General features: G+C 37.6%; 1 protein-coding gene across 4 annotated transcripts in view; it reads left to right on the top strand.

Annotated features, from left to right (window-relative positions):
- Positions 1 to 28: 28 nt before the first annotated feature.
- ELP4 (elongator acetyltransferase complex subunit 4) overlaps positions 29 to 26,064 on the top strand; it is a 170,426-nt gene continuing 144,390 nt past the window's right edge. For 2 of the 4 annotated variants that reach the window (XR_015797062.1, XM_088145859.1), the window contains exons 1-3: positions 29 to 253; positions 5,596 to 5,631; positions 21,715 to 21,836. Coding sequence is in view for 3 of the 4 variants with exons in the window: in XM_088145859.1 (XP_088001985.1) it covers positions 76 to 253; positions 5,596 to 5,631; positions 21,715 to 21,836 (336 nt within the window). In the remaining variant the exon portion in view is untranslated. The remainder of the gene's footprint in view (positions 254 to 5,595; positions 5,632 to 21,714; positions 21,837 to 26,064) is intronic. The other 2 variants (XM_088145861.1, XM_088145858.1) reach the window with 2 other exon arrangements.

Below are 26,064 nucleotides of genomic sequence, written 5' to 3' on the forward strand. Positions count from 1 at the left end.
CATTGGCTCGGCGAGTGCTCCACGCCACGCCTCCCCTGAGCTCGTCTCTTTCCTGTCAACCGAGCAGAAACTAAGATGGCGGACTTGGCGACCGAGGGACTGGCGCGGAGGGAAAGGGCTACGACGAGTTTCCACAGGAAAGTACCGGATGGCGGAGGGGGGCGCTTGGCCGTTCTGCCAGGAACCCGACCGTCGGTGCGACATGGTCAGCTCCTGCTTTCCAGCGGCGTCCCTTCTTTGGACTATGTTCTAGGTTAGTGTTAACAGCGCTGCCCAATGTTTTGTAGATGCAGTCCCCCCCCCCGCCGTCCTCGTTTTGCGGACTGTAAGATAGTCCAGGAAGGGGCGGGGGGTGCCCCTGAATCTTCCGCGTGGGAACATAGTCCCTCCTGCGGGGCGGATTCCAACGCCCTTTGATGGGTTGGGGGATCGATGCGCTTGCACGACCAGCTGCCCCGTCGAAGCAGAATTGCCAGAGCAAACTTCTGAAGTTGGAGAGTCTTGAATTCTCGAGAGAGGAAAGGCTGCCTCTGTAAAAAGATGTGTTTTGTAAAGGGCATGCAACAATCGGAGCCCAGATGCCGTCCTTGCCCGGCTGGCTTCTTCGCTGTGTGCTTTAAACGAGGCGTGCAGCAAAGCTAACAAATAGGGAACTGCTTCACGCAGTAGCTGCAGATGGACTCTGTAGTACTGTACTGGACTTGCGTGTAGCCTGCGGGTTGTGATACACACAAGTAAACCAGCCGACGAGCTGAGTGGTTCCTGGCAGTATTCAGCATATTCTGAATTTCTGGTGGTTGCTACAGAGTATATCAGTTTCAACCCAGAGGCCATGGCTCAGCTTAGTTCACATATATTGTACCAGAATTTTGTAATTCATGGCTGGGTGACAGGTATTGGAGGCTGGATGTGTCTCAAAAACCGGAAAATGATCTAGCTCCTGATGGTTACTTTACAATATCCAGAAAGATAGATAATGCTTCTTGTTTCATAACAGAGTTCTCCGAAGATCAAGTTAAAGGCAATGTAGTTAAAACTGAATGCCTAAGGAATTAAGTCGCCTAATTTGGAAGGGGGATTAATAGAAGATATTTTGAAAGTTTTTTATTTAAATACAATAATGTTTATATTTAACAGCATAGTCTCTATTTGGAAATATATCTCATTCATTGCAGAGTAGTCTCAAAATTCTATTGAAGCACTTGTAGTTAAAAATCCTTCCCATTTGTCTTATTGAAAGTTGCTGAAAATGCAATAAATTATAGTTTCTTTGGAATGTAATATGTGCTTAAGGATGAAAATGTGACATTCTTCCAGTGGGGTTCCTCAAGTGCTAGACAGCTGTACCTCTTTTATGAAAGGAATGCTCTAGATGTAGAATCATAGAATGTGAGGATTGTGAAGGTCCTTGGAGATCATCTGGTCTAACACCCTGCCCAGTGCAGGAATCCAAAGTAGTATAGTGTACCTTGATTTCAGTAATTGACAAGATCTCTCCTGATATTTTTGTGGAGAGGATGAACAAATGTGGTCTAGAATGATACTGCAGTCTGGTGGATTCACAGTTGGTTGAACAACCTCACCAAAAAGGAGCTCCTAAATGTTTCTCCATTGTCCTGGATGCAATTAACAAGGTGCTTACACTTGTACTGTTTATAAATTATATAGAAGCAGAAATGGAAGTAATGGTAACCAGATTTGCACATGATATCAAGCTATAGAGATTGACTCTTAAAGTGGGAGTTTTGAAACCATGAGTCATGACCCCCACAAGGGACCACAAGCGGGGGGGGGGGAATCACAGCTTTAAAAAAACCTGTTAAGGGTTGCAGAGATAAAGCTGGAGCATGTCAGAACTTACTCCTGCTTTCTTTGGGCAAGCCCATTGTGGGCTTGTACAGGCAAGGCAGGGAGCAAAGCTTAGAATGAATTTTGAGACATGTGGGCCTAACCATCTTTCAGAATCACAGAAATGTTATTGTTTAGTTTTATTTGGGGCACACAAATTCATTTATTATTTACAAGGTTGTGGTTTGAGAACCAATGCCTTGGAGCATAACATCATAAATTCATATAACAGGCCTGAACATTGGGCCAATGTGGTAAGATGATTTCAGCTGTGTGAAACATAGGTCCTACATCCAAATGAGAAAAATCAAATGCATTGGTACCAGATTTGGGAGTTATTATTATTTAATTTGTATGTCTACCAATGACTCTGGGTGGTTCAAGAGTAAAAATATTAAAAATAAGAAAAAATACAATAATAGGTAAAAATAAAAGAATAAAAGATGGCAAGGATGACAAAAACCAGACAGGCACAAAAGAAAAACAAATCCACACAAACCAAAGGGGGCTTCACTTACTCTAGTCAAAGGCCTGGGTGAAGGTGGGAGCCATCCAGTAGGGTGGAGCCATCCAGATTTTGGGAAGAACCTCATTCCATAGGGCAGTTGCTGCTATAGAGAAGGCGCACTTCTGGGGTCCCGATAGATGGCCTTGTTTAGTCAAAGGAACCCAGAGTGTGCCAGTCTTGCCAGATTGAATTGGCCAGACAACTACTAGTTCTGCTTAACTTTACTCTGTGTAAGAAAAATCTAGCACCAGTGGATTCCTAGCTGAATATGAACAAGTAATGTAATATAACAGCAAAAAAGACCATTGCATTAACAGAAGCCTTGTATCATGTGTATAAGAGATAAAATAAGAGCCAATTTGGTCTAGTGGTTAAGGCATCAGGCTAGAAAGCAGGAGACTCTGAGTTCTAGTCCCACCTTAGGCTTGAAAGCTGGCTGGGTGACTTTGGGCCAGTCATTTTCTCTCAGCCCAACTCACCTCACAGGGTTGTTGTTGTGGGGAAAATAGGAGGAGGAAGGAGTATTAAGTATGTTCACCACCTTGAATTATTCATAAAAATAATAAAGGCAGGATAAAAAAATCAGAAAAAAATAATTCCACTGTACTCTGTGCTGGTTAGATCACTCTTGGTGTACTCTATCCTGATTTGGCACTACACTTTAAAAGGGACATGGAAAAGTTGGAGTGGATTCAAAGGAGAGATACCAGAATGATAATGGATCTGAAAACCAAGCTGTATGAAGAACAATTTAAAAACGTTGATTAAACCTTGTCTTGCAAAGGAAAAGACTGAGGGGAAATATGATAGCAGTCCACAGATATCTAAAAGGGTGCTATCTGCAAAAGGATATACAGTAGATATATTCTGAATTAAAACCTAGAGCAAAATGTTCACCAGTGGTTTCAAATTAAAGAAGATTCAGGCTAAATATTGAGAAAAAAATTCTTTATGAGAAGATTTCTTAAGCAGTATAAATGCTTACTTAGAACAGTGTGGCCCTCTCTTTCAAACAGGAGCTTGAGGCTACCTGTTGGAAATGATTACTGTAAATGGACTCCTGAATTGAGTAGGGAGTAGGACTAGATGATATCAAAATCCGTTCTAAGTCATATCTATGATTCTATAATATTCTAAATGGGAATTACATTGTAGGTATCTAAATGCATTTAGATAAACAATCATATTATATGGTATGTTTATAACACATACAATATTGATATTTTTATATCATTCAGTAAAGAGAAAAATATGGGTACAATAAATGTATCCTTCCCCTCCTACTAGACAATCCTTCTGGAGTGGAAGCAAAATTATTGCCTTTAAAATAACATTTAGTTTGATTATGAACAATCTATTAACATTTGGTTTAATAAATATTTGTTTTCTAAGAGTAGGTCTTGAAATAAATTATTATTAACCTAGAAAATTGCAATGAGTAAAATTTAATGTTAAACAAGCACATTTCAGCTGACATAGTAGCATTTTATTCTTCTTCCTCTCCCCTCCCCAGTGAACCTTTAAAATCTGCTTTACAGAGTTATAGTGGGAAGATGTTAATTTATTATTCATTTGATCATATATAAGTGGCCCTTGTTATAAGCAGTTTCATTATAAGTAGCAATTGCAACCTAACAACCATAGGTAATAAAACCATGGATAATGAGACTGTTGGCCCAGCCCAACACTGCTGGGTTCATTTTCACCCAGTGCGATGAGCCAATAAATCACACACAGTCGAGGAAAGTGGATTCCAACACTTTATTTCTGCGCAGACACGAAGAGGTATGCTTGGGACCCAAGTCCAAATCTAGCACCCCTTCATGAAGTGAGAACCATATTTTATACAGTTTAAGCAAGGAAGTAATAAGCTGATTGGTACACGTCTTAGACATGCACACAAAAGCATTCTATCCCGTAATAGTCCAGTGGGGGGGATATTAGCATATGAGATTTCCACCTCTGGGTGTGCTTTTTAGCATGCTAATGATAAACTTTTGTTCACCTCTGGACCCTTGTCCAGACACCCCTAACTGCAGCTGTAGCTGAATGCCATGTCTCCTTTCTTTATTCCAGTAATGGGCTGACTTACAAAATTAGTTCAGCAAGTCATCAGAGCAACAACCTGCCAGCTAGTACAGGTATGGAGTGTTTGTGGTCAGCCTATGAAGACTTTGTGGTCAAATTTTCTAGCCCCTGCTAGCAAGTTAAGGAAGTGCTGATTCTTAACAAGCAAAAGCACAAAGTGATTACAATGGAATAACTGTAGCTGAAGCTAATTCATGGCTTACAAAAGCCTCTAATAGTTTGTTAATAAATTGATTCAGGTGGCCTTCAAGTCCTTGTAAAATCATACTTCACATATGCATACAAGCCTATCTGCCATTTTGCATACATTACATACTCCAGAAGTCCTTCTCTGAACAGAAGCACACAGCCCAAACCACAAATGTATGAAACCTTTTACTGCAGATACCATAGTTTAGTCTTCATTTACCAACCATATGTTTACTAATTATATGCAAAACTGCAGGAAAAAAGGGCCGCTTATATGCTTAACTGTGATTTTATTTATGGCTATTGCTGCACGATGCCTTTGCAAAATAAATGGAGAATCTTTGCCTGGTTAGACACAAACATATAATATGGGGTTTTCTTAACTGTTTGTTGTGCTGAACTTGAGCTGCACTGGGATACAGGGAAAATTTAATGCAGCCTTCCCAAACCAGTTTTTTATAAGACATGTTGGACTTCAATGTCTATGTGGGCTGGGGAATTTGAACTCTAGCACAGTTGAAGAACATCATATTGAGGAAAGTTGATTTAATCAATAATATTTGGTCCTAATGGTACACTTAATGTAAGATAGCACTGGGTCTTGATAAATCATTGAAAACTGTTTGTGTCTTATATTCAAATTGCTTTAAAAGCATTACTGTACATGTGCATAATATTCTGACTAAAAGGAATTTAGACTGTGGCAACACTGTTAAAGTACCTGAGTTAAGTTTCATAGAGCTCTGCAAGATCTTTTCATTATGGTGTTAAAATAATTGTAGACTATGATATGTAATTACATGCAGTATGCAATTATTTAATAATGAATTGTAAAAAGTATTATACAGGTAATTAAATGTTTTTCACTTTGCATTTTTATCTTCATGTATCACCTTTCTTTGATACTACTAATTCTTGGAAACAGTATGTATGCTTATTTATTAAATTCATTTTGTTCCCAGGTGGAGGTTTGGCAATTGGAACCATTCTTCTTATTGGTTAGTATGACATTTTTCCAGTATCACACTTGCTAGCAATTATACATGCATGAAATGCATGAAATTACTTAATTTCCATTAAAATATTTTGGAAAGTATATAACATTAATTCTTCTAACAAGTTCTACTTGAATGGTAGATCTTAAATTTATCTCATATTAAATAATTTGTATTCACTGGGTTGCTTTGACTGCTGCATTATATAAAAATTTAAACAATTTGTAAGCCTTTACTCCTTTCTTATTTAGCTTTCATGTCACTAGGACGGGGGGGGGGGGGAATTGACCCAGATTAGCTGTAAAGCAGATGAAGAGATCTGACTACAGGTTTGGTGCTTTTTTCTTTCCTATCTTATCTCCAGTAGCAGTTTTAACATAGTTCCCTTTGTATGATTGTTTTCCATTTTACTGCATCATTGTTAATTCCCATAATAACTAAAGCTGAATGGAATGTATTTTTCTAGTTTATTCAAATCTCTAAATTGTTTTTACTGCCTAAGCATTTCCATTTTAATACAAATCTTGGAAAGAAGTATTCTAAGACTTTATTCAAAACAAGTCTTCAAACTCTGTCAAAATCTATATAAAACACCCAATCCTTTCTAAAGTTCTAAAAATATTAGAACTTTAAGTGATGTATCTAATGGCATTAGGAGATGGTATTCCAAGTGAAATGATGTATTAATTCCCTGATCTCACCTCTCTCATCTGCTGTAGAAGTTTTGGGGATTTTTGGAGAATGTTTGGGATATGAACTACAGTTAGAGAGAGGAATTGGATGGAAATCTCCTCCTGTAACGTTGGATGAAGCCCAACTTAGCACATGTCTACGTTGCCTTGCAGTCATTAACAATACAGGTAGTCCTTGTTTAGCGACCACAACTGGGACTGGCAACTCATCATTAAGCGAAGCAGTCGCTAAGTGAAACCACAACTGTGCTTGTGATCTTATTTCAGCTTTCCTTTGCTTTACAGACCTGCAATCTAAATGCAAGGATTGATTGCAAAATTACTTTTTCATTACCATCATAAATGTGAACGGTCACTAAACAAGGACTACCTGTATGCATAAAAGGTTAGCATGCAGGAATAACTTTCCTCTGCATGCCAAGTTTATAGAAGTGGGGATGGCAGAGAGAGCAAGGAAATAAAATATTAGAGTAAGAAAGAATTCATACTTCCTGCTACAGGAAAATTCTTCAGTTTTCCACATAATTGTTTGCTCTTATAGGATTGTCCTTACCACTTGTTTAATTATATTGCTCTTTTACTGATTAAAAAGAAAACTGAAAAAATACAGATATGATGAAAACCATAAAGTTTTATCATTAAAAAGGATGAAATTATTTCATTTCCTCTAGCAAAACATAAAAATAAAGAAGAGGTTTAACAGAATCATAGTGTGTTGTGGATATAATGAATCTAATATAGGAGATGAACTTACTAGAAAGGGCACATGTAACCTGATGATTTTTGAGTTAGTAGTTAGTAAGTAAAAAAGGTAAGTGGTGGGTAGAGAGTTTAAATGGTAGAGTAGAAGGCATTTCGAATAATTCATTTAAAACTTTTTATACTTTTAATTTATATGCATCTCAAAGCAATTTATAACAATTATATAAAATATTGTTCTAAAAAAAGTTCCAATATTAATGGAATTGGATATTATTAATCAATATTTAGTTTTTAGGGTTTCGATTAGATTCTGGCCTAATACTGTTGTCATCACTATGGCTTTTTGTTTTGTTTTGTTTTTTTCTCATTTTGGTTAGGGATTTTTTAAAAAGAAATATAAAAAATATATAAGACTAGTTCAGGCATCATGTTTCTTATCCAATAGACTATAGCAAAATCATGGTTTCTGGGAAGTTCTCAAAATATAGTGAGATACTGGGATATTGCTGCAAATTATTTGAGAAAGTAAAAAATCTTGTAGTATTAAAATCATTAAGGAAGAAGGAAAGATGTTCCATTTGTTGGTTCAAGAATATGATGTCTAAAATAAGCCATATTAAAGAAACAGCAGGAGAAAAGTTTATTCACATAGACATGAGGGAAAATATATGTGTAATAGAATATTTAGGCTACTATCCTTCCTACAGAAAATAGTATTTACTTGGAATATATAACCTGTTGCCTTGTGCTGCACAAATAATTCCCTGATGCAGGTTAAGTTGAGTCACAAATCTGAAAAGATCAAAATTCCTGCAGTACATTACTATCTAGAATGCATATTAACTTTTAATACATTTTTACTAATTAGCTAACATGGGTAGGAAGCAAAAACTGTAGAAAACCCTAAATGGATGAACAATCATTTTTATAATATCTATAAACAGAAAAGCCCATGCTGAATTATATGAAAAAAGCTACTTATAGAAAAATTGGAATTGTAGTGCTTCAAAATCAGTTACCAGAAATCTTTCTGTGTTCTCATCTTGCTCCCCCAGCAAATAGATACACTTATGTAATCATTAGTATTTCTTTTCTATAGCCTAAGAAGTCTGTATTATTGAAGATGTTCTTCTTCCATCAGAGAAGAAGAAACTAGTGTAACCTTTAATAAGTCTGGAATCTGTCTTTGTTGATTAAAAAAATTCTAAAATCTTTAGTACATTTTTGTATGCCATAGTAGAATGGATTTTCTCCTTTTTCCCCACAGTCCCCCTGTATGCCTGTCAGTCAAATGTAGGAGAACCTCCAGGGCACATTTGGAGGCATGTGGGGAAGGGAAAAGGAAAATCTCCTTAAGTGAGCAGAAGCCAGTTGTATAACACTGTTATTATTATTAAATTTTGTTCATACTAAAGCATAGTTTGCTTAAGCATTGATTAATGTATAAGCACAATTGATCATAAAATATAGCTTAGAAACAACTACTGCATTTGCACAACCTGCTAAAATAATTCTTTGGAATGTATACTATGGCTTGGTAAGGTAGGTGAATTTAAGAGTTTCTTCCTTTTCTTTGATATGGCTTTAAAGACTGGATGACAGCTTTTTGCAGGAAGGAAATATGTATCTCTTAGATTTTGTCTTTGTTAAAGTTGCAGTAGTTTTGCCAGGAAAACTATTGGCCTCTCAGGAAATCCCTAATAATGCTTGAATTCAAGAAAGCCATACTGATGGTTAAGCAGAGTCCTTGATCTGGATCTGCAGAATGATAGATCCAAAATTCCTACTGTAATGGTGATCTTTCTAGTGTTCTTTCTGTTCCACACAGGAGAGCATTCACATTAGTAAATGTTAATGTTTTATATTTGACTGTGTTGGAGGAAGATACAGTAACATTCCATATCAGGAATGCCTATGGTCTGGGTTTGGACTAGAAAATGATATATAGGTTGTTTATAGCTTCCACAAACACAACTAATGAGTACAGGTAGTCCTTGCTATCCAACCACAATTTGGTCCAGAACTTCGGTCGCTAAGCAAAGCGGTCATTAGCGACCACAATCCCGGCAGTCCCGGTTGCTGTTGTTAAGTGAATGCCCCAGTCATTAGGCGAGGCAACTTCCTGCCAGCTTCCCACAATCAAGTCAGTGGGGAAGCAGCAGGAAGTTGCAAGCCCCAGGCACTGCCAGGAGGGGGGGAGTGAGGGGGTGCGTGGGGGTGCGTGGGAGAGTCAGGGTCCCACACCGCACCCCCATGCACCCGACCCAACCCTCCCACACATCCCCATGCACCCTCTCGCTTCCTCCCCCACTTGCTCCCTACCCCATCCTCTGTGGCTGAAAATCCTATTTGGATTTTTGGCACAAAGGTTTTTCAGGCAGCCCCAAAACCCCATGCAAAGCTGTTACAGGCTGCCTGTAACACCTTCGCATGGGGCTTTGTGGGCTGCCTGAAAAACCTTCGTGCTGAAATCCAAGCAGGATTTCAGCACAAAGGTTTCCAGGGCTGCTTGAAAATATCCCCATGTCAAAATCAGGTAGCCCTCAGAGACAAGACGAAGAGCTGCTCCGTGCACTAAACTCCCCATGCCAAAATCCTGCTTGGATTTCAGCACAAAGATCTTTCAGGTAACCCTCAGAGACAAGAGGGAGTCCTCTCAACAGGCGGAAGCAGCTTGCAAACTTCACTGCTGGCTACTTTCCCAGCAGGTGGCAGGGAAGGTTACAAATGGCGATCACATGATCGTGGGGCGCTTGGCAACTGGTTGTAAGGGCAAACCAATTGCCAAGGGCCCAGATTGCCATAACTTTGAGTCAGGTCGTAAGTTCCTTCATTCAGCACTGTCGTAACTTTGAATGGTCACTGGACGAACAGTCGGATAGTGAGGACTACCTGTAAAGCATTAATATGGAATTTACAATTGCTTCAATTTTTTAAGATTGTGCTGCAGATGTGCATGAAGTGTAAAATATACTAAAAATGCTGACTCTTAAAATCCTGTCAAAATTATTATTAATGATAGAATAATTTTGCCTACAAAAATTGACAGCTTAGATATATACTTTGTTCTGTCAAAATTGGTAATATTTGCTAAAATGAAACTACAGGTCTTGTTTAACTGTCATTTAAGCTACTTCTCTGCATCTTGTTGTTAGGAAGGACACAGTTCTTAAAGTTTGTCTTATAAAAGCTATCTTTCACTTAGTAAGTAAGGTCAGGTTAAAAAAAAGCTCAATTTTTTGGGAAAGGCAGGACTATTCTTGTTCAGTCTAAGCCTTAAAGCAATTTCAGCTATTTTAATTAGCTACCTTTTTTGTTTTAGGTATGCAATTTAACCTATTTCACTTGTCAATGTAATTGACCTTATCACCTTTTGAAAAATTAAAAAGATAATCTTTAGCAAAGTACAAAACAGTGATTTGCTAAATATAATTATACAAAATATAAGTTGTCAAATTTTACTTTCCTACCCAATGGCAATATGCCAAGTAATGTAACGTGTATGTTTGTTAACTCTGTATTGGCATGTGCTAATTAAATACAAATATCACAGATTAACCTCCTTTGAGCTTTGTAACTTTTATGAACATTTAATAAAATATTTCATATGCAATTTTAGATAGTGAGGACTATTAAAACAATCTCATCTCATTAACTAGGGCAAATTATGTGAGTTGTTCTGCAACTTAGGAAATGTTCACCTTAGGTCACAGTATTATTCTGTAGTACTATGAATAATAATGATGATGATTTAATAATTTAATAGTGATTTATTATGACAGATTCCAACTGTAGGGTAACCTGTCTATCTACATAAAATTGTACTTGCAGGTGTACTGCAAATAATTCTCTTTCCCCATAGCTTTTATGTGTTATGCATGTAAGTACAGGTAGTCCTTGAGTTATAACAGCAATTGGGCCTGGAATTTCCATCGCTAAGCAAAGCAGTCGTAAAGTGCAACGTCACTTGACTACATCACTTAGTGATCGCAATTCTGGCAGTCCTGATTGCCATAATTAAGTGAGGACCTCACATGATTGCTACTTCTGACTTCCTAGTGGCTTTCCTATTGTCTTTCATTGTGGGAAGCTGGCAGGGAAAGTTGGAAATCGCAATCATATGACTGCGGGGATACTGCAGTGGCTGGAACTACATGAACCCATCATAAGTACCATTCATTCAGTACCATCATAACTTTGAACAGTCGCTGAACGAATGATCGTAACCTGAGGACTGTCTGTATAGACATAGGCATCTGTAGCAAACTGAGATTACAGTGTATGAAAATGACAATATGTGCATTGCAATGTCATGATGCAAATTTTGCCCTTATTTTTTCCCAATGCCTGCCATGTATATAAGTTACAGGTTTGCCACCATGAGGTATGTTTTGTCACTTGCTCCTCTTGCGTGCGCGCATGCACGCGCGTGCACATACACACACACACACACACGGATGCCTGTAATGGTATGTAGAATTGACCTTGGGAGACTGGGCCCAGAGACCCTGCCTAGGGAACAGTCAGATAAGAGACAGCATAGTCTGCAGCTGGATGGTGGGCAGGGCAAGAGGCTCAGAAGAGACCCTCCCTAATTCTCAGGGTGTAAAGGAAATGGGGAGAATTGTACTTTCAGATTTGCAAGATTCTGTTAATATAGCATTACAATAAAGTAGAATTAGTTTATTTGGTCGTGTTTCCTGTCTGGTCTACCTGATAAGGCTGACAATGTCTATGAATATAGATTTCCTCAATATCGCATTTAACCGTAACTGTTAAAGATTTGCAGCTTTAATACATTGGATGCAGATTTTTTAAAAAAATATTAGTAATTTTCTATGCTTTTGCTTCCTTTTATAATTTAGGTGGTAATTTCAATTTCTTTGGAATGTGAATATGTGTCAGAAGCTACATGGAAGATGTCTTGTAACTGAGCCTCTATCTTGCAACTTTTCCTGTAACTTGCTCTAATCTTGAATGCCATTATTAAAGTTCATACTTTGCTTCAATAAGTAAATAATATAAATGAAACTACTTTATAATCTTCAATCCCTAGATTTTTTTTTTTTAAATAGACCTCTGGAACTTGAAGAACCATGCAAAGTATCACTCTTCCAGATCCTAGGTTTATATTATACCATCGTCGTTTTTATTTAGGAAGTTTAAAAAAAAGCTAAATAATATTTTGTCATGATGGTGGCCATTTTATCTTGCTCAAAAGAAATCGAGTGAGCAGTGTTAGTTAGAATAGAATAGTAGCAAAATATAGAGCATTAAGATATTGCATAGCTCATCTTTAGACATGAGACATGAATGTTTTGTATTTCAGGTTTAACCAGCTACAGATAATTTCCTAGGATAAGAGGGGTATTTATTTATTTTTACAAATTTATATGGCCACCCAACGTGACTCTGGGCAGCTTACAGAATTAAAATCCACAATACAAAAAGCCCATCAACCCGCCCCCACCCTCACGGCGGCTACAAACACAGTCAAATCAACCACTTGATCGGCTCTTTATCAACCTAGGGTCCCCAGGCCTGCTGACAAAACCATGTCTTCAGGGCCTTCCAGAAAATTATCAAGTATCAATCTTACTTGAAATTAAAGCTACATAGAATGCTGCTTTCCCTTCAGTTCCATGTAAGGTTTTTGGTGACTGGCTGATGCATAGTGTATCTTAATCAACCACTACAAAACTGGAGCCCAAATTGTAGACTCATCTGCTAGGAACTAAACCTGCCTTGACTTCTCCATGAATGGATTAGCTAGTTCTAAATATACTAAACCATGTTGTGTTTTGATGTACTAAGTATCTTGTATACTTAGATGATATACTAAATATCATCTCTGTATGATGATATTGCATGTATCTCCTAATTAATGGGATTCAGGCAATAATATGTTGGCTTTCAAGGTAGTGTCTAAATTAGATATCCTAACCTACCTAGAATAATGTGAGCATGCCTCGGTAAAACATGGCCTTGGTTATGCTTGCAACATAATGGTCAAAATGTATTGATAGTGTCCTTACCATTAGTAGAAAATGCTGTAAGGGCACAGGTACAACTAAACCTAGTTGAACTAGTCTGCACCTTCACTAGCTTAATAGAAAGCAATATGTGAAAACCTAGATTGTGAATTGGAAAGTGAGAGGATTAAATGGTAATGAGCATGGATTCATGAATTAAATAAAAGAAATAAAAATATGTTGTATTCTGTGAAACCAAGAGAAAGTAGAAGGATGTAATAAATCTGAATGAAGGTGATCTAATCTTGTGGAATGGAGCTGATGAATACATGCAAAGGTATAGGTTTGCTACTGAACAAAAGGGCTAAAATGTATGTCAAAAATATGAATTGATGTCACCTATGCTGTTATGGGTACATATGAAAGTAGGAATTAATAGGGCGGTGATGTATCCTCCAGATAATTATGATAATGGAAGAGCATTCAGAATGAAGTGATACAGAGGAGAAGATTATATTATGGTTACAGTTAAGGATGAACAGTTAGGATTGGGCAGGAACAGATGAGTGGGTACAAGATAAGACAATGATTGGGCCCTTTGGAGATTTAAGAATGAATGAGTACAAAGGTTGTTTGGTGAGTATCTGCTTAGAAATAGGTTTCTTTCAATTATACTGTAAAGGAATTGAAAGTTGTCCTTGGAGGAGCTATGAAACAGTTGTTTACGGGGAGAAGGAAGGAACAAGCAATTACACAGATGCAATTACACAGTCCAGAGGTTGAAGCAAGCATGAGAAATAACCTCATTTTGATTTTGTTTATATAAGATGGGACAGAGGGAAGTTCAGACGTCTTTCAGGATTCTATTACTATACCCTACAAACAGCAAAGTAGCATTCCTGGAATGCCTGTGGTGTCTGTTTCTTGACCTGGCTTACCCTGAAGGGCTGATATATACATGGCAAAAAAAATCAATATAAATCTAAAAGCGTAGCTGACTTTATTGTTTGATCTAGTTTTCTTGTCAGTCTCCTAGGCCACAAAGCTTCAGCAGAGGAGAGACCTATTTGATTGGTCCATTCTAGGTGGATCCAGAAGGGTTCCAAAGAGTGCTTGGGGAGTTTCCCGAAGCTCAGGCAGGTAGTTCTCTGGAGGGCCTGATCAACTAATGGAGTCCATGGTCAATGGCAGTTCTTGGCAGGATTGCTCTTGAGTGGCTTCTCCCTGTTTGTTGATCCATTTCTTACTGAGGAGCTCTAGGAGATGAAACAACAGAGGAAATGCCTAGAGTGATGCTGGCATAAAGCAAAGGATGAATGTGACCAAGCATGGGTAAAGCTCATAATCAAGCCTACACTGCTATAAAACCAGTGAATCAAACTTCTCCTTCCTTACTGCATCTGCAGACAGCTGCCCAGCAGCTTTATTCAAAGTTATTTATTCGCTGTTGGAGCAATTAGGGCTGGAAGATCTGCAGCTGGCCATTGTAAAGCATCTACTCAGCATCTGGAGGATAAATTTGCTCATGTCCATGTAGAGTTGAATGTTATCTGTGAAAGTCCAATTGAGGTGATAGTGGCATTGACATGCTTTGTTATGTGAGATCAGTTTGAGCCTGTAAGTCCTAAGGAAATGGACAGGGTGATCTGTCTGGTGTGCCCAGCCACCCATGGACTGGATCCCTATCCCTCTTAGCTAATTAAAGAGATCAAAGTGGTGACAGGAGGCTAAGTAAGAGAGGTGATAAATACATCCTTGAGAGAGGTGCTAGTGATCCTCCTCCTTAACTCAGCTGTACCAAAGAATTATAATCCAGTGAACAATCTTTTTAGTTTGTAGAAAAACTGATAGGCTTTCAGCTACAAAGACCCCTGGAGAGCACAGATTATCTAGGCCCATATCAGTCAGGATTCAGGTCTGAGTACAGGAATGAAATATTGTTTGCCCTTTTTGATGATCTTTGGTAAGACTGGGATAAGGGAAGTGTGAATCTCCTGGTTTTGCTTCATCTGCCTTTGATACCATTGACCAAAGGACTGGGAAGAGGGGCACCATTTTGTGGTGGTTTTCCTTCCTAAGCAGTGGGTTCCAGGAGGGAGGGACACTGAGTCCAAAGTTACTCCCTAATGGGGAACAATAGAATTTGGCCCTTTTTCCCTTACTATTTAATATCTACATGAGGCCTCAGAAGAAGCCATTTATCAGCAAGGGGTAAGGTATCATCCATATGATGATACTCCCCAACTTTACATCTCTGCCCCAGGCCAGACAGATGGTATGGTAAACTTACTAACTTGGTGCCTGAAAACAGGCCCATCTAAATTTCCCCACATAACACCTCTACTCCAGGGACAGCATTGGCTGCCAATCAACTTCTGGATGCAACTCAAGGACTGGTTATGACCTTTGAAGCCCTGCATAGACTGGGCCTGGTTATCTTCAGGACCCAGCTGAAGTGCACTTGTTAGGTGATTTTCAGGTCTGGGGATTAGAAAGATAGCTTCTTCTGGATGAGGTGGCATTACCTCCAAAGGAAGAGATCCATGTCTTGGGGGCTATCCTTCACTCTATCACTAGACTCACAGACAGCCTCATTGGCAAGATAACCTACTCACTCTGCAAGGAAATGCTTGAACAACAGATTGAAGTAAATATGTGCATCTATCTCCATAAGAAAAATACGTTACTAGAAAACCGACATGTTACTAGCAAGTCACACATGTTTGTTGATGACTAACAGATGTAGATGGGAAAATATTGCAAAATTTTCATATCAATATTATGTCCAGGTTTAGCCATTAAAAGGCACAGAAGTAAATAAATAAAAGAGAGAATTAGTGAAGATTACATGGGTGAAGAGAGAGCCAGTTTGGTATAGTGGTTAAGACACTAGGCTAGAAACAGGGAGACCATGAGTTCTAGTCCCACCATAGGCACAAAGCCAGCTGGGTGACCTTGGACCAGTCATTCTCTCTCAGCCTCAGGAAGCAGACAATGGCAAACCACTTCTGAAACCTTGCCAAGAAAACTGCAGGGACTAGTCCAGGCAGTCTCCAGGAGTCAACACTGACTTGAAGACATTAAACACACACACACACACACACACACACACACGGGTGATCAGAGGTTCTGAATGTTTGCATACTTGCACAGAGATTCACGAATTAGAGTATGGAAATCATGTTGAAAATATCTGGGTAAGATTAAAGGGAAATGAGCAACAAAAATGATGGGAGTTTTTTTATAGACCACCTGGGCAGGCAGAAGATACAAATGAGGTCTTTTTGGCATCGTATGCATTCAGTGATGTATGCAATAGTGATAATGGAGGACTTCATACTGGGAATCTAACTTCCAAGAGTCAGAAATCAAACAAATTCTTGTTTCTCTTGCAACAAATTTTTGTTTGTCTTGTTCTTTCTTGCTATCCTGGACCTAATCCTTACCAATAGGGAGAAATTGATTGAAGAATTGAAAGTGAGTGGCACATTGGGTGAAGGTGGTCATGTTGTCCTTGAATTTGTTTTTCCCCAAATTTTGATAATGCTGGTTCATATAAAAGGAATTTAGATAAATTTCCCCAAAATGTCTCAGATTATATATCATTATTTTCTGTCTCAGAAACACGGAGACATAAATATTATTTAAAGAAAGAATATACAGTGGGGCAAAAAAGTATTTAGTCAGCCACCAATTGTGCAAGTTCTCCCACTTAAAAAGATGAGAGAGGCCTGTAATTTTCATCATAGGTATACCTCAACTATGAGAGACAAAATGGGAAAAAAAATAAATGGGAATTTATTTGCAAATCATGGTGGAAAATAAGTATTTGGTCACCTACAAACAAGATGTCTGGCTCTCACAGACCTGTAACTACTTCTTTAAGAGGCTCCTCTGTCCTCCACTCATTACCTGTAGTAATGGCACCTGTTTGACCTTGTTATCAGTATAAAAGACACCTGTCCACAACCTCAAACAGTCACACTCCAAACTCCACTATGGCCAAGACCAAAGAGCTGTTGAAGGATACCAGAAACAAAATTGTAGACCTGCACCAGGCTGGGAAGACTGAATCTGCAATAGGCAAGCAGCTTGGTGTGAAGAAATCAACTGTGGGAGCAATAATTAGAAAATGGAAGACATACAAGACCACTGATAATCTCCCTTGATCTGGGGCTCCATGCAAGATCTCACCCCGTGGGGTCAAAATGATCACAAGAATGGTGAGCAAAAATCCCAGAACCACACGGGGGGACCTAGTGAATGACCTGCAGAGAGTTGGGACCAAAGTAACAAAGGCTATCATCAGTAACACACTACGCTGCCAGGGACTCAAATCCTGCAGTGGCAGATGTGTCCCCCTGCTTAAGCCAGTACATGTCCGGGCCCGTCTGAAATTTGCTAGAGAGCATTTGGATGATCCAGAAGAGGATTGGGAGAATGTCATGGTCAGATGAAACCAAAGTAGAACATTTTGGTCTAAACTCAACTTGCTGTGTTTGGAGGAGAGAGAATGCTGAGTTGCATCCAAAGAACACCATACCTACTGTGAAGCATGGGGGTGGAAACATCATGCTTTGGGGCTGTTTTTCTGCAAAGGGACCAGGACGACTGATCTGTGTAAAGGAAAGAATGAATGGGGCCGTGTATCGTGAGATTTTGAGTGAACACCTCCTTCCATCAGCAAGGGCATTGAAGATGAAATGTGGCTGGGTCTTTCAGCATGACAATGATCCCAAACACACTGCCTGGGCATCGAAGGAGTGGCTTCGTAAGAAGCATTTCAAGGTCCTGGAGTGGCCTAGCCAGTCTCCAGATCTCAACCCCATGGAAAACCTTTGGAGGGAGTTGAAAGTCCGTGTTGCCCAGCAACAGCCCCAAAACATCACTGCTCTAGAGGAGATCTGCATGGAGGAATGGGCCAAAATACCAGCAACAGTGTGTGAAAACCTTGTGAAGACTTACAGAAAACGTTTGACCTCTGTCATTGCCAACAAAGGATATATAACAAAGTATTGAGATGAACTTTTGATATTGATCAAATACTTATTTTCCACCATGATTTGCAAATAAATTCTTTAAAAACCAGACAATGTGATTTTCTGGATTTTTTCCCCCATTTTGTCTCTCATAGTTGAGGTATACCTATGATGAAAATTACAGGCCTCTCTCATCTTTTTAAGTGGGAGAACTTGCACAATTGGTGGCTGACTAAATATTTTTTTGCCCCACTGTATATCTTTTTACTGAATGTGGATTATAAGCTTTTTATGGCTATACTTGCAAAGAGGTTAAATGTTTTTTTAACTCATCTAATATATTCTGACCTGACTGGATTTGTCCTAAAGAAATACATGAGAGATAATATCAGGTATATTTTGAATGCTATTGATAATATAAATAAGAAAAACAGGAAAGTGGCTATGATTTTCCTTGGTACAGAGAAAGCTGGTAATAATTTGGAATGGCCCTTCATATTCTGTACTTTGAAGAAGATGAAATGTAGTTTGTTTTTTCATAGAGAACAGATATAAAGAACAAGAAGCTAAGATAGTGGTATTTGGTCTTTTATCACAAAAAGTGTATTTTAATGAATGGAACAAGACATGGTTACTACCCTCTGTCCTTCCTTATGTTTATTGGCACAGGAATCATCAGCAAGAAAATATGATGAGAAAATAAATGTAAAGTTCTGCATTTAGGTAAGAAAACTGAAAAGGGTGGGGAGATTCAGCTTGGCAGCAGTACATGTGAAAGGGGTCTGGGTATCCTTGTTGGCCACAAGTTAAACATGAGCTAGCAATGTGTTGCCTTTAAAAACAACAATGAATGCTATCTTGGGTGTATTAACAGGTGATACTTCCAGATTGTGGGAAGTAATTGTACACCGGTCAGACTCCTTTTGGTGTACTATGTCTTGTTCTCAGCAGCACAGTTCAAAAAGAATAGTGACAAATTGGAGCAAGTTCAAAAGGAGGTTATGAAAATGATGCAGAATCTGGAAACCAAGCCCTATGAGGAATGGTGAAAGGATCTGCAGGTGTTTAGCCTATAGAAAAAATGGCTGAGGGGAGATATGACAGCAGTCTTCAAATAGCTGAAGGATTTGTTCATTGATTTAAACAATTTATATAGCTGTCCATCTCACTCTAGGTGATACACAGAGTTAAAGTTAAAACTTGAGGGGGGAAAACAATTTACTAAATATACAAACTCAAATATATGTGCCTGGATTTTAAAAAATCAACCACTTTCAATCAATAAGACAGAACTAAGCCAACCAACCAACACAGTAGAGCAGTTATTTTCTAGTGTTCCAAAGGGCAACACCAAAACCAGAACTTAGAAGGAAGTACATTCAGACTAGATATCAGGAGGAATTTCCTGACTGTACAAGTTGTCAGCCAATGGGACAGAATACCACATGAAGTGATTAATTCATCTGTCAGAGATGCTGCATTGGATGCTGCAATGAGCAGGAAGCTGGACTAGATTACCTCTATGGTATAAACTCTGTGATACTGTGAAAGTAGAATGACTATAAGAAGAAAAAGTATATGTTCCAATAGAATGAATGGAAAATGAATGTAAGGAAAGATAATGTAGAAGCTGCCAGGAACAGCATTGTGAAAAGAATTGTTTGTGACAGTTGTAACAAAGCTGTTATTGTTCCCCTGTATAGGGAGAAAGTTAGCAAAAACTTCAGGTGGATAAGTTTGAGTGTACCTGGGAAAGTGGCAGAACTCTGTTATCTGTCTTCTCTTTTAATGAGCAAAATCTGAGCAATACAGTACAGGTTTATGCAAGGCAGGAAATATGTAGATCATATTTGCTGTTGAGCACATATGTGTGAGAAAGACAGGTCATTGTACATTTAAATAGGCTTGAATTCTGGAATGACTTGAGCAAATATGGAGTTGAAGTTTGGTTACTGAATGTGGTAAGAGAGGTATATATTGAAAATAAAACATGAATGAGAATATATTGAATGATTACCAAAAGATTGGACATTGGGCAAGGTGTAAAACAAAGATCTGTGATGTCTCCTTGGTTGTTTAATATACTGATGGATATATGTATAAGGATTTTTTTTTTTTGCAGTGAGAACTGAATGATCTTCAGTGAATGTTAGTTACAGTGCTGTTTAAAATTTTGTGAACCCTTTTGAATTTTCAATGTTTCTGCATAAATATGACCTAAAAAGTGATCTGTTCTCCACACGTCCTAAAATTAGATAAAGAGAACCCAGTTAAATAAATGAGCCAAAAGCATTGTACTTGTTCATTGATATATTGAGGAAAATGATCCAATGCTACATATGTGTGTGTTTGTGTGTAAGCACCACTGTAAATGATATGATGTAACAAAGACCATGGATATAAATATTAATGTATCAAAGGCCAAGGCAGTTGTGATTGACGTGGAAAATATAGTTATACATAGTTATACATAGATAGCAAGAAATAGAGCAGATAAATGATTTTTGGAATGTTTACTAAATTTGGAAAAATGATGGATTAATGGATTTTAAAATCTTTTCTGAACATTTCAGTCTATTTTCTTTTACTGGTAAATTTTGGTTGCAGTGACACATCTGCTGTAGTAGTATTCAGGTCATGGATGACATGTAACTCATTTTTTCCAACTTTTGATGTAGGCTAAAGTTGCCTGCAGCTGCATCTCTGAACTCCAAGCAAAGCACCAAAAATATATGTTGGTTCAGTCTCCCTTTTGTCAGATTTTAATATTTAATGTCACTTACAGATGAATTATTTAAGCTTCTTTAAAGTATAGAAGAATACAGTGTTTGTATTGTCGAAGGCTTTCACGGCCAGAATACGATGGCTGGTGTGGGTGTGGGTGGTGATGGTGTGGTGTGGTGTGGGCAGACAGTGCTCCTGCCCTCTGAAGATGCCGGTCACAGATGCTGGCGAAACGTTAGGAAACAAAACTTCCAGAACACGGCCACACAGCCCGGAAGACCCACACCAGCCATAATACAGTGTTTACTTTTCTATATTAAGAAGATATTTGGAGAAATATCTGAACAATCTGTTACTTCAGGATATTGTGGTGGGGTGTTCTTAATGAAACATTTGCTTTAGAAAACATGTAAGAAGGAGGATAGCATGTGAGCACTGTTTCCTTTCCCTTATGTTTGGAGCCCCTACCCCGATTTTGTCTCCATTGAAACAACAGAACAAAGTTTTTTTACATTATTTACTCAGGGGCACCTATTTCTAAAAATACCAGTAAAGGTTTGTATTATAATTTAAACTTTTAGCAAACCACATTAGAAATTGCTATTGAAGTGATAGTAGCATTTTAATATTTATTACTTACAGTACATAAGTATCAGGTATTTTGTTCTTAATATTTTAATAAATTCAGGTATTCTCTAAAGCGCAGAATGATGATGGAAAGTATCTTGACATTTAAGAGACTAATTAAACCATAAATTAAACATCTCTAAAGCTATCTTTATGGTAGCTCAAGTTATGAAAATGGCATTTGATTTAATGGTTATCTTGAATGTGTCACATGACTGTACTTCAGGTATCAACCAAATATATGCCTTTGGTGCTAAATCTGAAGGCCATATTGATACAATATGAGATTTTTGCAATGTTTTTCCATCTACATTTGTTAGACATCAACAAACATGTTTGCCTTCCTAGTAATATGTCTATTTTCTAGTAACATGTATATTTTTCCTACAGAGGAAGATGCACATGGTGTTTATTCCAATCTGTTGTTCAAGCATTTCCTTGCAGAAGGAATAGTTTGTGGGCATAATTTATTTATTGCTTCAGATAAAGAGGAGCCTGGTGTTATTCTAAAGGTAAAGAAAAGTTTCTTTCATATGACTGTTTCTTAAAGTTTGTTTTAAAACTAATAGTTTTTTTGTTATCATAAACCAGAGTATCTTTTTATCTTTACCAATATTCCAGAATATCCTACTTGTCTATCAATTAATATAGGAGATTCAGAGAAATCCCAGAGAGAAATTCAATATTATGTTACATTCAAGAAAGTGCAACAATAAGAATAAAATAAATCACATGTGAGCTTGAAGATTTTGGCTTGTCGCCCTGGATATAAAAGCAATTGACTAATCCTCTTTATGCAGCATTCATTCTCCTTTGCATCTTCTGCTGACATTCTAACACTTGAAATTAACCCTAGTGGTTTGAAGTTGGTTAAGATAAAAGAAGATTGGGGGAAGGGAAATAAGAAAAATACAGATTTTCCCTCTGTCATATACATATTCCATTTTCCTCTTGCCCATCAATATGCAGCCCCTGATACATTTCACAATTGTTGGGTAAGGGTCAAATTCAGCATTTTAGCAGAGAAGTAAGTAGAGGACCAGATTAGGCATAACAGTGATGCAGACTGGAAGAAATTGTGTGGGGAGGGGGGTTAACTCTGCTGAGTTTGTGCTAGGGTTTACCCTGTAGCCCCTTGTGTTATCCACCTCATGATCAGATTTACAGCAGTCGTGGCTAGAGAGAGCTCCAGGCATGCAAAACACAGGTTGGAGGGCATTGATTGCCTAAGTCTGCACAAGACTCTTATGGCTCTCCTTCCCCAAAAAAGATTGCATCCATTTGCTTTATTAGTTTTTTTAATAGAATAGTTGATGGAGAAGAAAGATAATTTGTGAAGATGTCCTAGAACTGGATACAATCTATTTGTATGTGTAGTCTTATTAACAAGTTAAATTGCTAATTAAAGTTAAGTTGCTAATTAAAATGCTACACAAAAATATGCATTCTTAATAATTTAGTACAATTTTTTAATGGATCATAGAAGTACAGGTCCTTGAATTGGAATTAATTAATTAATTACATTAGCAATCCAGTATGTTATGATGGCTAAGTTGTTGTCCCCTATGTCTGGGGAAATGCAGGTTCCAGTCTACCCTAAGCCGTACAACAAGTGGCTTTAGGCCAGACATACTTTTTTAGCCCAGCCTATACCAAAAGATGGTTGCTGTGGGAAAAATTAGAGGAGGGAATGCTGGGGAATGTCACCCTGAGTTCCTGAAGGAAAGTTGGTATATAACCTAACTTACATTTTAATGAACTCTTTGCGGTATTTACTTTGTAATATTTTGTTTTTATTGCTTATATATTTTATTGCTTATATTTATTGCTTATATATTTTATTGCTTATATATTCATTTTATTGCTTATGTATAAAAACATTCATGTTTTTATGTGTGTATTAATTGCTACATTATGACTGACTATTTGCTGGACAATTTTATTATACTATGGAATGGGTTTTTCTTAATAACTATTTCCATACTGTACAAAAAGTTTTAGAGGGAACTGTTTGATAAAACAGTGTAAATTTCAGCTGTACTTACTTTGGTGCTTTGATCATGCTACATTTTTATTGAATAACCATCAGCTATAATGTTACAGCTCCTGGGACACAAAATATATTATATTTTCCCCTCCAAAGTCATGCTTACTGAGAATTTTAAGAATAGAGAATCTTTATTAGAGTGTAAATTTTAAAATTTCCATTGTCATTGACTTTCCATCATAATTATCAATTGTTACTTTACTGCCTAGAATATTGGTCACTTTTATACATAGATTGAATAGTAGCTATTTTTAACTTTAAATGGGAGTTTTTGGTTTTTCTGTAATCAAGAAAAATATTGCCTGTTCTAGAAAGAGAAAAAAGATTGTTTTATACACCATAATTATCTTAAAACTGTATGATAAAAGACAAGTGGAAAATAGAAATGTCCCATCAGCTACCAAAGGTATGTTATATTACCACCCAGTAATTTACCCATCATCTTTTGAAAACATATTCATGCCTATTGTAGTCAAAGCTTCTTTAGGAAGTCAGCATTAAGAGGTGACATTGTTGAAAAATTACACTCCTGTTAAAAATCCTTTGGAACTATATACAGAAAGTTTTAAGCAAGATTTTTTAAATGTTTCTGTTCCCTTGGTTCACCTGTCTTAACAGACAGCTGTGGTCCAACGTAAGAAATTACAAAGGAAAAATTAAGGCGAATCTGTAATAAATTATGGGGGGGTTGTATATAAAATAACATTCAGAAAGTGTTCTTGGAAAGACGACTTAAGCTAAAACGGATGAATGAATACAAAACACTGGCTAGAGAAGATATTGGAGTGCTGAACAGTGAAGAATATCTCACACAGCATTCATACAGTCACAGCTTTGAGGCCAAAGGGTAGCAGTTTGAAGCCTGCAGTTGTATTCCAGCTCGCAAGACTGGCTACAAAGGTTTTGCCGGGAAAGGAGCACGATAATACCCATGTATGTAAGCTGGTTAGAACTATTTCCATACTGGGATGGGAGTAGTGTCTTCTCTCACTTTTGCATCAGGACCCCTGATACAAACTGGGCTTTCCAAATGATTTAATTGAGTGTAAATTAATGTTGTGTTCTGTGCATACTCATCATATAAGTGCTTTTGGGAAAGACCTTTTGCAGATATGGACCTTGAAATCTTCATGGTTTTTAAATTTAAATTTTAATATGATTTTTAAAAAATAATAATAGGCTTGGTTTTTTCCCTTCAGTAGCTGCTTTTTTATTATTATTATTATTATTATTATTATTATTATTATATTATGGTATTTATTCCGTTTTATTCATAAAATGTTTCTAAGATTTTCCTTTATTGATTTAGAAAATATGGAAAACTAAAATAAAAAAAGAATTACCTAATTTTTCACATATCTATGGATTATATGTTGAGATTTTAGTGAATAAAGGGAAAATGTATGAGGTTGGCTTAGACCATACCCTAAAAGTCTGAAGTTACATTAAAGAATGGCATATGTTTAATTCAAAATGTATTTTTCCTTTGAGTCAAACATCTATTAGATTTCAGTATATTTGTATGTAATATGCTTTGCATATGTGAAAATATTTATTCCTGCAGTTCAGATTAGGCACCTGTTAATATTTGTTTTCTGTTCTGAATATTTTAATAAACATGAGGCAGCTTTAAGATTAAATTTTTATGTGCAATCACCGTGACTCATTCATGGATTTTTACCAGAAGTCCAGAGAATGACTGGTTTTTAACAACGTTGTTAGTACAATACCTATATGGCAACTTTCTCTCTCCTTTTCACCTGAATCAGGGTAGGCTGTACAGATTTTTGACAGATGCCTGGAGGCAGTGGTGAAGTGGATGAGGGCCAGAAAACTAATGCTGAATCTAGAGAAGACAAAAGTGCTCTGGTTAGTTGATTTTTAAGCCTAGGAATTAGAAAGTTAGTCTCTCCTGGCTGAGGTAGTATTACATTGAATGAAACAGGGCCACACCTATTCCTTGAGTCCATCTCTCACTAAACTCACAGATAGCCTCATTGGCAAGAAAACCTGTAACCACCTGGACGGACAGGAGAGCATACCCTCATGGATCAGTGCTATGATAATCTGATGATGAGGTACATGTAAAACCTACCATTCCAGGAATGGAGCATTCCATAGGACTCTAGAATACTCCATTTCTCCAAACTGCTCAGGAGATTGTTTGCAGTGTTTAGACATGGCTGCATTACAAACAAATCCATGTTGTCCAGAACACCACACCCCAAACTTCAGAAACTTTCAGTTTAAAGGATGTACTTCAAGAAAATGTCTGGACCACCTTAGGACAGCATGATGTGGACTAAGAATGTTAATGTTTAAGCTACTTTAAACAAACTCCAGAAGCTATACCTAGTGTAGAACTCAGCTATGTTGTTAAATTTGTACACTAAATAGTTTGTGTCATAATAATCCTGAAAGCAACTTTGATTTCCTGTTAGCTATAAGGCTAAATTTAAAGTGCTGACACTGCTATATAAGGTCTTAGAAGACTCAGGACTCATACTTAAAGGATCACTTTCTCCGGTACTCCAGAACACAGAGAGGCATTGTTTCCGGCCCCAGAAGTTAGTTCAGTTCACAGCGTGGTGGCCAGAAATTGGGCTTTCCCATTAGTAGTGCCCTTGTTTGTTTGTTTGTTTGCTTCAATTTCTATAGCCACCCATCTCAATCCAAGTGACTCTGCTCAGCGA

Source organism: Python bivittatus, unplaced genomic scaffold (genome assembly GCF_059951505.1).
Source record: "Python bivittatus isolate LINGU-HERP-01145 unplaced genomic scaffold, Pbiv_v1 ctg000480_np1212, whole genome shotgun sequence".
NCBI lineage: Eukaryota > Metazoa > Chordata > Lepidosauria > Squamata > Pythonidae > Python > Python bivittatus.